The following is a 15,777-nucleotide window of genomic DNA, read 5'->3' on the forward strand; positions in this document are numbered from 1 at the left end:
TGGGCGGGAGCTCCTACTTGGGCGTACGTGCCAAGCGTGCCTCCTTTTCCCGCTCCACCAAGACGCAGCAAGAAATGCGGCTGGATGGGAAGGACTACAAGCCCCAGAGGTACCCCGCGAGGAGCATGCGCAGCAGCAGCTCACTCCCCTCGCGGAGGATCTGGGACTGCAAATGGCACGTTGCTCGTACGGGGGTCAGTGGAGGGGAGGAGAGAAATGAACCTAGAGCGCCCGTCCGCTGTTTCGCGCCTGTAGTGGGATGTTGCTCTCTTCGAAAGGTAGCGAATTATTTTTATCGTTATTATTCCGGGGAGGGGGGCGGCGGGGGAGGGGCGTATGAGGGAGAGGAGTTGCTGCAGCTTTTTATTTCTCCCCGCGTTTTAACCCTGGTGGCGTCTTGTGGGCCCAGTTTGGTGCGCGGGATCCTCGTTGCTCTTATTTCTTCAAAAGTCCTGCGGTGGTTTTTCCAGAGGAGGAAACTCCCCTTCCCACGCTCTCCCTCCATGAAGGGACAGCTGCAGAGATCGGGGCGGTCCGGCGTTGTTCGGCCAGCTGAAAGAAAGCTGCGTCTCCGGGGTCGCCACACCCACTAGGTGTAACGCTAAATCCCGCTCGGTATAGACCGAGGCAATGGCTTCGACCGAGGTAGTGGCTTCGCTCTATGTATCAACCGAGGCAGTGGCTTCGCTCTATGGTCGGGCAACGACCGCAGCCCTTAAGACTGGGTGAAAGGTCGCCGCGTTTGGGTTGCCGGGGGGGAGTGGCAGTAAGGAGTGTATAAAACCATGCAGGCCGAAGAGAAAGTAAGGAAGAGACAGGTTTCCCCTTTCCCTCAGGAGTGCCAACTTGAATAACATACTGCTGGGGGTAGGTAAGCCCCGCCCCGCATAATCGATCACGAAACGTGGTGCACGCTCACTATTTGGACGGCAACGCCCCATCAACTTTGTGGGGCGGCCCCCTCAAACATTTTAATGGAGGGGGAGTGCCGTAGGGATTTCGGCCCCTAGGAGTTGGCTCCTATGCTTCCCCTCGTAATACAGGGACCCAGGCTCATTGAATGAAGCCGGAGGTAGAGAAGTTCAGGCCGAGCTCAAGAAAGGGCTTCCTCACCGAGCGCATAGTTAAAATGTAGATTTTGGCGCCAAAAAGGTGTGGCGGGGACCCCCAGCTGAAATTACCTGAAAGAAATGTGTCGTGACCAATTTGCGGGGTGGGTTTGGGTTTTTTTTTAAAGGCCGCGGTGGTCATGTTGGAAGTACGTTTCCTCCAAATGGAGTCAGAAGCTCCAGGCCACTGAACACATCGCATTATGGAGCCTAAGGGTTTGTGGTATGCCTCTTTAGTGATAAAACAAAACAAAAAGGCATCGGGAAGCAAGGGAGCTTTTGAATTTATCAGAACTCTTTTTTTTCAGGCCCTATGCTAAACTAAAGAACAGCAAAAAGGCCTGAAGAAGACCAAGGAGATAATGTCAGACACTCTAGGAAGCAAATGGCACTAAATGGCAGGCTTCCAAACAAATGTTCATAGACTCAGACTAATGGAATCCCATCCACCCCCCTAGCTCTCATAGCTCTGCTATATATGTCATCTAGCAGTTTATTTTCTTTTGCATGCTGTTGTGATCACTTCAAAAATGAGTGTTGCATTTCTAGTGAATTGTTTAAAATGCTTTAAATGCTTGTGGTAGCTCTTTGGGGGTTTTTATGTAGAGTGGAAAACAATTAGGCCTTATTAACCTAGTATACAGTACTTGTCAGTCTGTGGCTCTGCTATCTGATATCACCCAAAGATTGACCTTGAGTGTGTAGAAGTAACAAAAGTAACACAGCTGCAGAGGTGGACTTGTGACTGTCAATCAAAGCAATTATTGGTCAGTAAAACAGCGTAGTACGCAATTCACCAAACACCTCTTCGTCTATCTGATGTGTAGAATAGGTAAGTGAAATCAGAGGGGGAAATTTTCCTAGAGTCCAGCTCTTCCCAACCAGGTTTACAAGTGGTCATTCTCGTGTCCCTGTGCATACCCTTTTCTTTAGCAAGTGAGAGACCTGAAATGAATTCATATTATGGATTATTATGGACCATCTGAAACCTCAAATGCTGAATATTTCCATATCTGTGCTCAGTGAAGTAGCTGTATGAAATTAATCCATGTTTGCCTTGAAGTTTATGAAATCTCAAGGCAGCCTTGAGCACCAACTTAATGATGAAAGTCCCCAGAACAAGTCTGGGAGGCTTCAACACTGCTTCTGAGATCTAGTTGTCTAGGGAGCCTTGTATGGGTGAGCTATATCCAGCCTATCCCCAGATCAATACTATAACTACTGTGCCTTCAATAAATACATTTTTATCTACAGTTTATGTATTGGATGCCTTCAATAGGGTAAGCTGTCTGTGCAGATCACCATCCCATCTCCAACCTGTCCCTTAATGGTTAGCTGGTTGCTATGTACTATGTCAAATAATCAGCTGGAACAAAGTGGGATAGCTCTGGCCTGGAGGCTTTTCCTAACTGGGTATCTCTAGTCAAAGGTAATGGTACCATCATATGCCAGATGAAAAATTTGTTTTACTGATCCTTGCTTCCTTGGTTTTGAAATATGTCCTCACTTTTATGTAGGTTTTTTTACTCTAGCTGGAAGCTGAAGAATCCTTACACCGAATCAGTGGTCTGGTCCAGCGGCTTTGGCCTTTGGAGCATCAGAAGTACAATGACTTGATCATGAGCCTAATCAAACAAGTGATAAACTTTTAAGGATAAAGGCATCGTCCTGTGATAGACTTTCTGTTTTTAAGAGTACATATTGGGAAAAGGTAAGCAATTCCTTTTTCTGTGTGTGAGTAACCTAGCAATATGATATTGGGGCTGAATTTTTTTTGGCTAAGAAGTGATCAGATATTTTGAGATGTTATTCTAGAAAGTGGTTGCTACTAATTCAGTAGTAAACTAAGGATTTAATCACAATAGTTATAGATAACGTGAATTCCCTATGGAACTTGTATTCATAGTACAGGTGAAACTCGGAAAATTAGAATATCACCGAAAAGTGCATTTCAGTAATGCAACATATTATTTTGTATTTTTCTTTTAATTTTTACAAATGCTTTCTTTTGGAAATTCCACAGTAATAAAACAAATAGTTACAATAATACAAAAATAAAAATAAACATCGCTATTACATTTCATTAATTACATTCCATTTATAATTGACCCGCCTAACGACAAATAATTACAACAAATAAAGGCTTGACATATCTTGCTTTGCATGTCATGCATCTATCTCATATATTGGTTTCACCTTTTAAGTTGCATTACTGAAATAAATGCACTTTTCGACGATATTCTAATTTTCCGAGTTTCACCTGTATGACTCAAAGCTCTGCAGTATGACTCATTATAATGCACATCAATCTCTTGACTTTTGTCTTCTGAGTTTCTGGGGGTTTCCCTGTTGTTATTCTGTCTCTCACAGCTACAATAAACCTACCATTAAAATTATGGACTGGTCATTTCTTCGTCAGAGGGCAAACGGGCAAATTTAGCAGGGGATCAGATACTTTCCCCCCTCACTGTCAGGCAACTTAGCTACAGTGAATGGTATGAAAGTAACCGACATTTTCAAAATATGCTTAGAAAATGTGTGGGATGAGGATCTCAAATTTCTTTTTATTGGAATTGCTTTGCTGTTTGATCAATAGATATTCTAAGAGATATTTTTAGGAGCAGGGAATAAAGTGTAACAAATGCTTACTTGTCAATTACAGTAAGTTTGCCACACTAGTTGTAATCTAAGGAAGGTGCAGTAGAGGGCAGACCGTAACTTCAAATCAGTCTATCTGATGCCTCATCTGAGACAACATTACTAAAGTGCTGATCTTCAACACCAATAAAATAATAAATAGAAACAAATATTTGGCCTTTTGTGACATTTGCATGCATGCATGCATGTATACATACATATATAAGTCACAGCAGAAAACTAAAAGACCTTCCAGAACTGTGGCTCATGTAGTTGGAGAAAATAATTGTGAAAGCCATGGTATAGGCATAGAAAAGTTTAGGCATATATTCTGGGATCTTTAGCTCTTAAAATGTTCAAGATTTAGTAGGCAGTCGCTGCTTTTATGATTATCAAAAGTGTGTTCCTCTGAACTAAAGCCATGTCACATTACGTGTTTGTACATTTATGTTACATGCATGCACACACATGAAATCATCAAGAAGCATGAACATTGTGAATCCAGAAAAGAATGGCACCACTAGGTTAGCTGCATGTTGGTGAAATCAAGTCTGATTAAAGAGGCAGGCAGTTAAAGTTGACCTGGAAAATTGGATTTCTGGAGCAGCCATATTCTTGCCAATTAAATGAGTGGGTTGTGAAGATAGAGTGGCCTTTGACTACACTTGCAAATTAGCCAATTGCTTGTGGTAAACTAAAAGTGCATTCAGGCAACTGGGTGTCCCCATTCTTCCTGCCTGGATCTCTGTTTATTTATTTATTTATTTATAACAAGTTTTTGTTTGGGGGGATTCCAGTGGAGGGGGAGAGGCAGCAGGTGTGATGAGAGACAGATAATCTAGTATCTGATACATAGAAATAAAGTGTTGACATGTACCGTATATCCTTTTACAACACATTTATAGCCTAGAATGGAAAATTCTGTTAACAGCTTAGGACTCAGTTGTTATCTAAAATCTCAGTTCAGTTTTTAAGTGCTTTACATTACAGAATGAGTTTGACAACCTAATTTCCAGCTGTGTTTCCTTGCCATAAACCCATGCACCACCTCACCAATAGCAAGCACCCCTGTCTTTCCACCCACAGCCCTGCCTGTGGTAGTTTTTTCATACCCCATTCTAGTTATTTCATTCCCCATGCTCTAGGAGAGAAGGAGAATTTGCTTTGGTTTTTTGCAGAAAGCACCTCAGTATCTCAATTCTGCTTCATACAGAAACCCTATTGAACACAATTCAAAACTGCATTCAAAAAACAATTGTGAAGTCTTTGCTTGTTTTATTCCTTTTTTATTTACAGGTGCGGGGTGCATCATGTCACAAATTCTTGCTCCGTGACAAGTTCCCCAGGCTTATAGCTTGTTAAATGAAGTTCAAATTCCGCTTGTGAAGAAGGTTCGAAACAAGTTATAAGCCTGGGGAACTTGTCGCAGAGCAAGGGGAAGTCGTGAAGTAACACACCCCACACCTGCAAACAAACAAGGAATCAAGCAAGCAAAGACTTCATGTTTTTTGAATGCAGTTTTGAATTGTGTTCTATAATACTGCATTAACCCCCCTTTTGTATAATTTCATACATAAACCCAACAGGAAAGGAACAACTTTCTTTTTCCTCTGTGGAGGGAAGAAGCAGTAGTTGTTTCTCTTCCTGTTTAGTTTTAGCATGAAGTGCTCCTGGCACGTTCCCAAAAAAATCTTCCTACAGGCAATGTCCTTCCTGTAACCTGTAGAGGCAAAGAGAGGTGGCTTCTATCCTGCAAGTTGAGCTTTTTACAGAAAACTCCTGCAATGTCTATCTACAGCTTCTTGTAAAAAACCCAAGGTGTAGTTTCTTTCCTTTCCTGACGGGTTTTTGCAGGAGCCAGCAGCAAAGCATTGCTTTTGATTTCTGCAAAAGCCCTGCTCTCAGGAGAGCAACAACCTTCCTTTCACCTACCCACCCAATTGGAAGGGAGGAATAGTTGGACTATTGTAGGATGTTAGCATTACAAAATGCTTTTTTGTGCCTTTTGCAGAAACACATGGTGGCAATGGGCTTCACTTGTAAACACAGCCAAAATTTGCAGACTGATGAATAATAGTACTAATATTAATTCTCCTCTTTGGAGCAAAGTTTTTACCATTGTGGTATAACAATGTAACAGTTGATTTCAGTGTATTACAGTATGTATTTGTTCTTAATTTTAACAGTTTTCCTGTCAACATTTCTTAGGAGCTGTATATAACAGCATCTTCAATATGCTGTTGCCATCAACCAAAATGCAGAAACCATTTCAGCTGGTGTACAGGACATATTGGATGCCTTATCGCAGCTGTATCTTTTCATTCTTAAAAGGACAAGCCTCCTTGCTTAATACTAGACAGAAAATGGTTTCCTTGGCTTTGAGCTCCCAGCACCAGTGTCTACATGCATCTGCTGCTGTTTGTGTTTCCAACGAAAGGCAATTCTTGGGCATGGCATCATCCCAACTAGAAGACCATCGCAGTAAAGGACTGGAAAGAGAAATTCATACCAAACCATCTGGTAACTTAGCCCAGAAAGACTCTGTAGAACCAAATTCTGTAGAGCTTGATCCCTTACAAGACAAATCTATTAGCCTTGTGCAGAGATTCAAGAGAACTTTTAAACAGTATGGCAAAGTTCTGATTCCAGTGCATATTTTGACTTCCAGCATATGGTTTGGAATTTTTTACTATGCAGCTTTAAAGTAAGTGATGAACTCATAATCACTATTCTTATTCATCTTAAGCAAATCTTTACAGTAATGCCAAGTTCTAAAAGCATATGTAGAATGTAATGGTCTATTCCAGTAATCTTCCATCCAATTTCTTAACTTTTGACATGCATTTGTATGGTGGTCACCCAACTTGGATTAGGCTGCAACTCAGGTATGTGTCCAATATCACCAGTTGAGGACAAGATATTCTGTTGCACATAACATTCCAATATTTTAAAGAGTATGTATGTGTAAATCACTATTGCTTGTACTGCAGGTGCACAACTTTCCTTCCAAAATGATGGGACTATCTGGGAAAGTACTCTAGAGGTTTTCTCTGTGTCGTATTTTTGAAGTCTTTTTCTTCTTCTACAATACATTATCTATTCATTGTGAAGTCATGTACATTGCCACTCTTTTTCTCTGGTGCCTGGTTATAGAGCTCTGTACCTTGCACTTTGATTTCCGCCCTGTGGAACGCCCTCCCATCAGAGGTCAAGGAGATAAACAAGTACCTGACATTTAGAAAACACCTAAAGGCAGCCCTGTTTAGGGAAGTTTTTAATCTGTGATATTTTAATGTATTTTAATCTTGGTTGGAAGCCGCCCAGAGTGGTGGGGGAAACCCAGCCAGATGGGCGGGGTATAAATAATAATAATAATAATAATAATAATAATCAGAGGTGAACTGAGCTTATAGACCATTCACACAGAGGTCCACTCCTGGTTTGCTTTCTTCATTTCAACAGCATAATTTAGGTGGCAGAAGTCATTTTGATATTGCTATTGTTCAAATCTGACAGTTGATCTTGATATTCTGGTTTAAAGTACAGTCATACCTCATGTTACATCCACTGCGGGTTACGTCTTTTCAGGTTTCAGACGCGCTGAACCCAGAAGTCCCGGAACGGGTTACTTCTGGGTTCGGCGTACGCAAATGCACAGAAGCACTGAAGCATCATGCGCGTGCGCAGACGTGCTTCAGGATGCGGCCTTTTCATGTTACGAACGGGCATCCGGAACGGATCCCGTTTGCAACCAGAGGTACCACTGTATTGCAACTGGGAATATCTTCTGAATGATCTCTCTTGACATTTTCCTCTTCATTGGCCATTAATGCTTGAATCTGCACTTTATACTGGTGCAGTAAAAGTGTGATTGATTGCAATACAGTAAGCCCTCAACTTACACAGGAGTTACTTTCCGGGCATTGCGCTTGAAGCCAAAATTGCTTACAGTCAAATCCCATTGAGTGAAATAGTGGGTGAGATTGCCCCCAACATGTCTGCCCCCTTTTATTTTTTTAATGTTCAAGTGCATAAAGCTGAATGAGTGTTCAGTTAAATGTGCGTAAGTTGCAAGTGTACTGTATTTATTAGTTGTAAAATATAAAAATATTTAGTTCTGCAGTCTTGTCAGAATAATTTTTTATAAGGTTGTTAGCACTTTATTCATTTTAATTTCTTTCTTTCACAGAGGAATAAATGTTGTTCCTTTCCTCGAATTCATAGGGTTGCCTGAAAGCATTGTAAATATTCTAAAGCATTCTCAGAGTGGTAATGCGATAACTGCCTATGCAATGTATAAGGTAAGTACTTACAAAGATCTCTTAATTTCATCTGCAGCATTGTCCATAAAAATATTGATCATATAGTAATATAATGAAGGGGCCAGAGCCCTAATTAACCCTGCAGTCTGTTATGACCGAGGTTGGGATATTGTCTGCTTTGCTGTGTTGCTCCAGGAACCTTATTTACACTAACTTGTAATTCCAGACTTGCAAAAAGCCAGTCATTTTGTTATCTCATTTGAGAAACAATCTTTAAGCTGCTAGCTATTTCCTTACTCTTGGCTGTGCTTTTTCATTCCCTATCACCTTGCTATAATGAAGAAAGCTTGTTGAACAGCAAAGTTGCTTGGATGACTTTCCATGTGCTTATTTATCTCTGTGTCTCTGCATGAATATGCTTTAGTTTATCATCAGTGCAGCCAGGGATGAGGAACTTCCAGATGCTCAACTCTCTAAGTTGCATCGTTCCTGGCCATTGGCCATGCTAGTTTGAGCTGATGGGAGCTGTAGTAGTTCTGGAGGGCCACATATTTTCCTTTCTTAGAAAGGCCATTCCTCTCCTCAGAATTAGATCTTGTAAGTTCTGGAGGCAATAGAAGATCAGTCCTTCCATTAGTGTGTCACCATGGAACTATAATGCAGCACTTAATGGTGTTGGTTTGTCCTTTTTGCATTTATTTGTAAGACCAGTTAAATGCATTAAGAGGAGTGCTTGTGAACCAATGAGACACTAGCTTAAACCATATTGTTGAACTTTTGAGTGGCAAGGCACTTCCTCCATTTCCCATATGTGAAATGGGAATAATAATGCCGTACCTTGGCACATTTGTTCTGAGAATGAGCAAGATGAAAGTGCTAGATACATGGTATCAATATTAAGTAGGGAGTTGTTCTCCCATTGATTCTTAGATATTTCTCTTGTCTGTTCAATGACAGTCTGACTTGTGTTCTCAGTTGCTAAGGAGACTATAATTGATTAGATTTTTCTTTTCTTTTCTTTCTTTTGGAAGCCCTACTGCTATTAAAATGAATATGACCAAGTCTAGTAAGATTAGATCTAAAAATCCCACTACTTCTTTCAAACCCAAGAGTTTAGGTTTTAATCTATTTTGTTGCTGTCTTTCATGAAGTGATTTTAAGATGCATCTAAGGATACAATACAAAGGGTGAAGAGAGATGTTGCAAATCACTGGTTTAGCCAGCAGGCTCTCTGCTCAGCCTGGTTATGCCAGCGTAAATCCCCAATCATTAATCCTGGGCCATTGCCAAGTCCAGACTGACATAAACCTTGGAAAATGGGCAGGGAGGTGAGACAGGCAGAGTGAACTTAATGTGGGATCCTAACGCTATTCTGTTTGCTCATGTAACCTGGCAACGTGGCGGAGTTTATGCTTGTTTCCCCTCTGCTAGTCTTAGGCTGGCTTAACCAGCAGTAGCCTTGCTCCTGATTGGAGTTTGGATCTCGCTTCCCATACGTAGGACTAAGGCAGGAATTGCCAGTTTTTCCAGAATTGAAGAACAATATTGGAAATTATTTTTCCTTCTCAAAAAGAATAAATGTGGGATTTTTTGTCTTTGAGTTTTTGTTCTCTCAATGAGAATTTTAACAACAGCTTTGTTTTGCTGCATGGATACTGGATTGCTTTAATTGCTTTCCTCTCTGGATAGAATTTGCTGTGCTCTGTCTTAATGCTTTTTATTTTTCTTTCACCTGCATTTCTTACCCATGCCACTGGCTAGCCTTTTATTAAGATCTCTGAGCTTTAATTCTACTGCCAGGTGCTAAATATTTTCCAATAAGACACTATCAAGTAAAGTGAGAGCTTTTTCTGATGCAAGAGGCAGAAAGCATTTATAAGTAGATACAGAACTGCCAAACCATCAGCTTTCATTGAAGTAGGAATTAGTATATGTCCTCCCACTTATTTCCTGATGATATGTCATTATGTGGAACTCAAAACTGGGAACAAAGATCTGGGTGGGAGTAAAGAGCGAGCACACAGGGTACAAGATTAGAAAGGACAATCAAAAGCATATAAAGGTCTTGTTTAGTCCTTACAGAGGTAACATCACCTTCATGCTTTGAAAATGTGGTCTTTGAAAAAGCTTCACACTCCACTGAAGTCACTCTTCTAGATTAAACCTGTAGAGTCGTACCTCGGCTCCTGAATGCCTTGGGAGTTGAACATTTCAGCTCCCAAACAATCGAAAACCGGAAGTGATTGTTCTGGTTTTGAACATGCTTCCATGGCTTCCTATTGGCTGCAGAAGATTCCTGCAGCCAATCAGAAACCGCGTTTTGGAAGTCGACCGGACTTCCGGAACGGATTCTATTCAACTTTCAAGGTATGACTGTATTGCATTGCCACACTGTAGCATAGCTAATTTCAAAGCAAGAATTTTTCTTAAGCAGGGCTGTGCAACTGCCATCCTTCAGAAACTTTAAGAAAAGCACAGTAATGCAGACAGAACTTAATAAGCTTATAACCTTTGTGACATATCTTCTGGATATTATCAGTTATTTATTGTCCATCATCTCAAGTATATAATACTGGAGACTTCATCCAGCGGCTTGGGACCCTCGTACCTACAGGACCGCCTCTCCTGGTATGCCCCGCGGAGGACCTTAAGGTCCACAAGCAACAATATTCTGGAGATCAATCAGTTGTTCCATATCCAGTTCTTAACTGTAGCTTCTTGTCCCACATAAAGATTTCTCAGGAGACAGATGAGGTGATCAGGCACTCCCATTTCTTTAAGAACTTGCCATAGTTTGCTGTGGTCGACACAGTCAAAGGCTTTTGCATAGTCAATGAAGCAGAAGTAGATGTTTTTCTGGAACTCTCTAGCTTTCTCCATAATCCAGCGCATGTTTGCTATTTGGTCTCTGGTTCCTCTGCCCCTTTGAAATCCAGCTTGCACTTCTGGGAGTTCTCGGTCCACATACTGCCTTTGGATTTTACATGTCTCTAAATATTGTGATATGATTCTCAGCTGAGAAAATATATTTAAATGCATATTTTAGGATAAAATAGGTTTAGGAAATAAGCACACTGAAATAAAAGCATGTTTAAATGTATATTTTTGATCAGAATAAGTATTTAAATATGGATTTTCATGCAGGTTTTTAAAGTTGCAAATGTATGCTGAAACAGGACTTCTCAATGAGCACATGCAAAATTGACGTGAGACAGAAATAGACTGATCAATCCCTAAGCAATTTCTGTTAGTAACGTCTAGAGGATGTGGCAGAAGGTTAATAAGCCCACAAGATATGTCTGATTTATTGCCCTCTCCTTAAAATACCTACCATAACAGAGTAATGCAGCATTGTTTCAATAAGGAATGAAAAGGTATCCTGACCACTGTTTAGCCTTCATATGCTCATGTTATCCTAAAAATACTTCAGCCTAATTGTCAGTTTTTTTGATATTGAATAGCTGCTGCCTTATCATGCAAAGCTTGTTGTGACTTGCACACTAATCCTATTTCCTAGTGCTTCACTTCTAAAGGATCAGGTATAAGGGTCTGGAGGGGGCATGATCTAACTATATTGTTGCTGGCAACCATTGCTAGTTCAGCAGCATCCTCACTGCTGCTGCTGCAGTATTTGTCAGCTCCTGTCAGGCAGGCAGGGAAGATATAAAAAGACTGTCCCATACCTCGTGTTCATTTAGCCACTGGAAGGTATACTGAAGCTTGGGAAAACTTGCACATATCTTTTCAGAAAGTAGGGAACTGGGATGGCAGGGAGAGTTTTCCTGCCAGGGTAAGGATGATGCTTCAGCTTAAGAGATACAAGTAGTTTTTGTGCTGCTGCTGCAGCTAACAATGATAGACCTGTCAGGAATTTTGCCTGGTAAGAGGAATTTGCCGTTGAAGTTATACCTGTATGTGTATTTCCCTCCCTCTTATTGACAAGATTGCAACTCCGGCCAGATACACAGTGACTTTAGGAGGGACATCTATCACTGTAAAGTACCTTCGTAAGCAAGGCTACATGTCTACACCACCTCTAGTCAAGGACTACATTCAGGATCGAATGGAAGAAACGAAAGAGCGACTATCGGGGAAAATGGAGGAAACCAGAGACATGATTAGTGGCAAAATGGAAGAAACAAAAGAGAGGCTGACTGGGAAGATGGAAGAAACAAAAGATAGGATAACAGAAAAGATACAAGAAACAAAGGATAAGGTTTCATTTATAAAAAAGAAAGAATAGGAAAATTGGCAGCAAAACCAAAGCATTCGTAACTCTTCAGCAAATGTGGAATGTATACACTTGCTGCTTTTTGTTTCTGCTTCTTTTAGGTGTTTTGGGCTGATTAGAAAGTGCCAGTGATATGAAAACTAAAATAATAACATCTCTAAGGCTCACACCCAACTTTAGAAAATTATTGCAATATTTTCAAGTGTTAGGATTTGGGACCATAGCTAGGTCCCAAAGTGGAGTTCTGTGGTCTGCCTAATTATGACCAACAGTCTTGTCTGGATCTTTGTGGAGAAAGAACAAATTTAGCTACACATCTGATTTGAGCTGACCTCTTTGTCACTGTTAAGTGTCTTGGAAACAATGTATGAGAATGTTTGGGTCATGTACACAAACGTATTTTGGAGATGGTGTCAATATTTGTAAATCATTTAATCATAATATTCTTAAAAGATCAGGTAATTATAAAAATATATTACTTCTATATTCTTATTATAAACAGTTTACTGAATGGTGTGAGAGAGCGACTGTAAAATGATACTAAACTTAATTGTATATTTAAAATGCACAATTGGATTAGACTAAAAATGTCATGCCATCATTAAAAGTTTTTAAAATGAAGAAGATAAACCTACCTCTGAATAGTCATTTACATTTTCATCGTTATGTATAGAGTAAAGACTGATAGATGCTGCTGCCTTTTACATTGAAGAATCCTAGAAAATTTCCACAAAACTTCAGCATTACTATACTGTTTAGTACTATGGAGTAATCTAAAAATTACAGGTGTGATTTCTATGATTCCCATGTTGTTGTCATTTTCTGTGGGTGGTAGTCAATTTTTACTCAGAGTAGACCCATTGAAATTAATGGCCCTGGCTTAGCCATGTTCATTGGTTTAAGTGGGTCATCTCTGAGTAAATCTTCATTGAATGCCATCCAAAGATACCTGTTCTATCTGAAGCATAACATGGCATTTCAGTTCTCCTGTGGTTTTGTTTTGTTTTTTTTAAGCGCTTATAAGCTGAAATATAAAGGAGTACTGCATTGGAGTGGGAGATCCAGAAACTCATGGTACACCCTTTCAACCTCCTTGTGTATGTATACCACTGCTTGTGCTGTGACTGGTGGCAAAAGGAGTCAGTGATAGGATTGCACCCAAAACAGCAAACGTATTTTCCAATCTGGTTACCTTTAAGCTATATGGAGGAGGATATGTATTTGTCTGTCTATTTCTAGACTTGCTTCTTTTATTTCTGTCAAGTTACCAGAAAGCATCTGTAGACTTAAGATGCTGCGAGATTGATGGCAGTCAAGGAGGCATCTGCAAAGTCCATTGCCAAAATGTGCTCTGACTACTTTTTCATGCTACTGATTTAGGGAATTGTTTTCTTTAATGCTTTCAAGTATAAGAGGGAAGCACTTACCAACAAAAACCCTCTTGTGCAGAGCAATTAAGACTTTTGAGAGTTACACTATTACAGGGTGAGTCCTTTAAAAGAGGTCCCGTGGATAGAGTACCCATGTTCCATGGGGCCTTTTTTAAAGGACTCACCGTGTATAAGAGTTCAAAGACAGTATTTGAACAATGATATAAATTGCTCCCCTCTTTACATGGTCAGTTTTCGATGGTGAGGCTGAACTTACTGCCACTTGTGTGTGTGTCCCAGAATGAGTTTGTTGAATCCATCTTCCAAGTGCTCACCATGCCTTTTTTCTTCCAAGGTGATATGCTTCCTTTGGTCCCAATTGTACAGGATGAGCACCACTCAACACTGCATGTTCATCCTGGCATTACTGTATTAGTTCAACTGAGCTATCCAAAATACCCCTGACATGAATTTTTCTCCTTTCTCTCATCACATGGAAGATGAATTGCCTTTGTCATTCTGGCAGCTGGCAAGGAGGATTTTCTATGTATATCAGGAAGAAAAATATGTGATAAAATAGGTAGTTGTGTCCACCACCAGGTGTAATGCTCTTATAAGCATGCTTTGTGAATGGGACAGGATGCACAAGAGAGAAGACATTGGCAGTTGGCCCTTTGTCTTTCTTGTATCTTTTAATTGAGTGAAAGGATTGTGGGAGAAAATAGCTATGGATAAAATATTCAAAAAGGTGGAGGTCAACATAGCATGAACATTTGCCACGCCAATTTTAAATTGCTTTAACTGCAGGTGTCAAACTGGGACCTCCCCTGTTGCAGAGATTTGAATCAGCAGCCATTTTCACTCAGTTTCTTAGCATATGTCATAAAGCTGAAAATAAAAGCAACATGAAAGCAAGGCACATGGCCAGCATCAGGAGGCGCGGGGAAGTGTGACCATGGTTGTGCCCCCATATTTGGGTCAAAAATGAGCCCTAAAATAAGCAGCCCTAATGTAAGTGAATTCAAAGTGGGCACCTGCTTATTAATGGGATATGGTTTACCCGGACTTGTACCCTGGTATGTATTGGCTTGCTTTTTCCTGGATAGATGTGCGGATCTTGCTAGAGGAAAGCCCCAAAGGTTGATACTTAGAACAGCATACTTCAGAAAGCAGCACTGAGGTCATGAGGTCATCACAACGTGCAAGGACAGCGTAGTCAAAAATAAGAGCCATGGCTGGAAGTGAAGTACCACCATGGCCTTGACCCTTAAGCGCAATATTTTTTTTATTTTTCCACAAAGAGCATGTTGGAGAGTTATGCTGTCGGATGTCAATTGCATGGATGTTAGCTTTCACCCTAGTACAGAGTTGGCCACTTTTACCTTTGCATATATAATACACATAAAATGGTACAGGGGGAAATAGAGGACTGCAGCCTAGGAATCTATTTCTGAACAACTTTCCCTTGCTTGTCTCTGTACTTTTAAGGCAAGTTCAAAAGAATATATTCTGGTTTAATGTCAAGTCTATTTAAAATGAAACAATTCCATCCTCTTTCTTGAAATAAAATTTGTGTTTTGTTGTAGTGATAACACCTAGGGCTTAAAAATAGTATTGGGGTGGGATGTCATGCTGGTATAAATGGAAGCAGTATCTGCATGCTGCTGCTGCTGTGCTTGATCATTCATTTCAGTGTGACTTTCCCTGGCTCTCTGCGCCAGCCACACTGAAGGAAGAAGATGGCAAAGCCACAATATTTGGTGAAATGTTCTGTTTCATCCACTACCCTATTTATTCCTTGACAAGTTTGCCTTTTTCTTATATCCACTGTAGATGGATCTTGCTGGAATAAATTTTGCAAAGTACCATTATTAAAGTACTCATGGCACATCATTACTTGTCTGTGGGTTCTTCTTGTGTCACTGAGAGGATCTGTAAGTTATAACTCCCTTTTACCATCCTCCAATGCTTTAAACATTGTGCTGTGATAGAGATATAAGTTGTGTGTAGTGTGTGTTTCTGAAAAGCAATTATCTTTTAAATGATTTTTTTCCCCATAACTTTTGTATCCTTACTGTGGGAATAATTGTGCTGAAACTTTTGCTTGGAGTTTGCAGAGATGTTATTCTAATTTTCCCTAAGTGCTAATGAAAAACAAACTTTTGCTT

General features: G+C 40.4%; 1 protein-coding gene across 2 annotated transcripts; it reads left to right on the top strand.

Moving 5' to 3' along the window:
* Window positions 1-197: 197 nt before the first annotated feature.
* Window positions 198-15,502, top strand: MIMS1 (mitochondrial inner membrane scaffold 1). 2 transcript variants are annotated; one of them, XM_035124886.3, is made up of 5 exons: window positions 198-278; window positions 2,627-2,820; window positions 5,955-6,450; window positions 7,936-8,047; window positions 11,952-15,502. In XM_035124886.3, exons 3-5 carry the CDS (start codon window positions 5,981-5,983, stop codon window positions 12,249-12,251), a joined length of 882 nt encoding a protein of 293 aa, XP_034980777.1. In that variant the 5' UTR covers window positions 198-278; window positions 2,627-2,820; window positions 5,955-5,980; the 3' UTR covers window positions 12,252-15,502. The 2 variants fall into 2 exon arrangements, with proteins under 2 accessions (XP_034980777.1, XP_088531433.1); XM_088675307.1 differs by having other exon boundaries at window positions 5,933-6,450; window positions 11,952-12,869.
* Window positions 15,503-15,777: the final 275 nt, after the last annotated feature.

Source organism: Zootoca vivipara, chromosome 8, assembly GCF_965207765.1.
Source record: "Zootoca vivipara chromosome 8, rZooViv2.hap1.1, whole genome shotgun sequence".
In the NCBI taxonomy this organism is placed as follows: Eukaryota; Metazoa; Chordata; class Lepidosauria; order Squamata; family Lacertidae; genus Zootoca; species Zootoca vivipara.

Bases quoted from the DNA above. Each gene is read 5' to 3' on its own strand.
- MIMS1 (XM_035124886.3), top strand. From the start codon at position 5,981: ATGCTGTTGCCATCAACCAAAATGCAGAAACCATTTCAGCTGGTGTAC. The intron at 6,451-7,935 runs GTAAGTGATGAA...TTTCTTTCACAG, and splicing joins TTTTACTATGCAGCTTTAAA to AGGAATAAATGTTGTTCCTT. The intron at 8,048-11,951 runs GTAAGTACTTAC...CTTATTGACAAG, and splicing joins CTGCCTATGCAATGTATAAG to ATTGCAACTCCGGCCAGATA.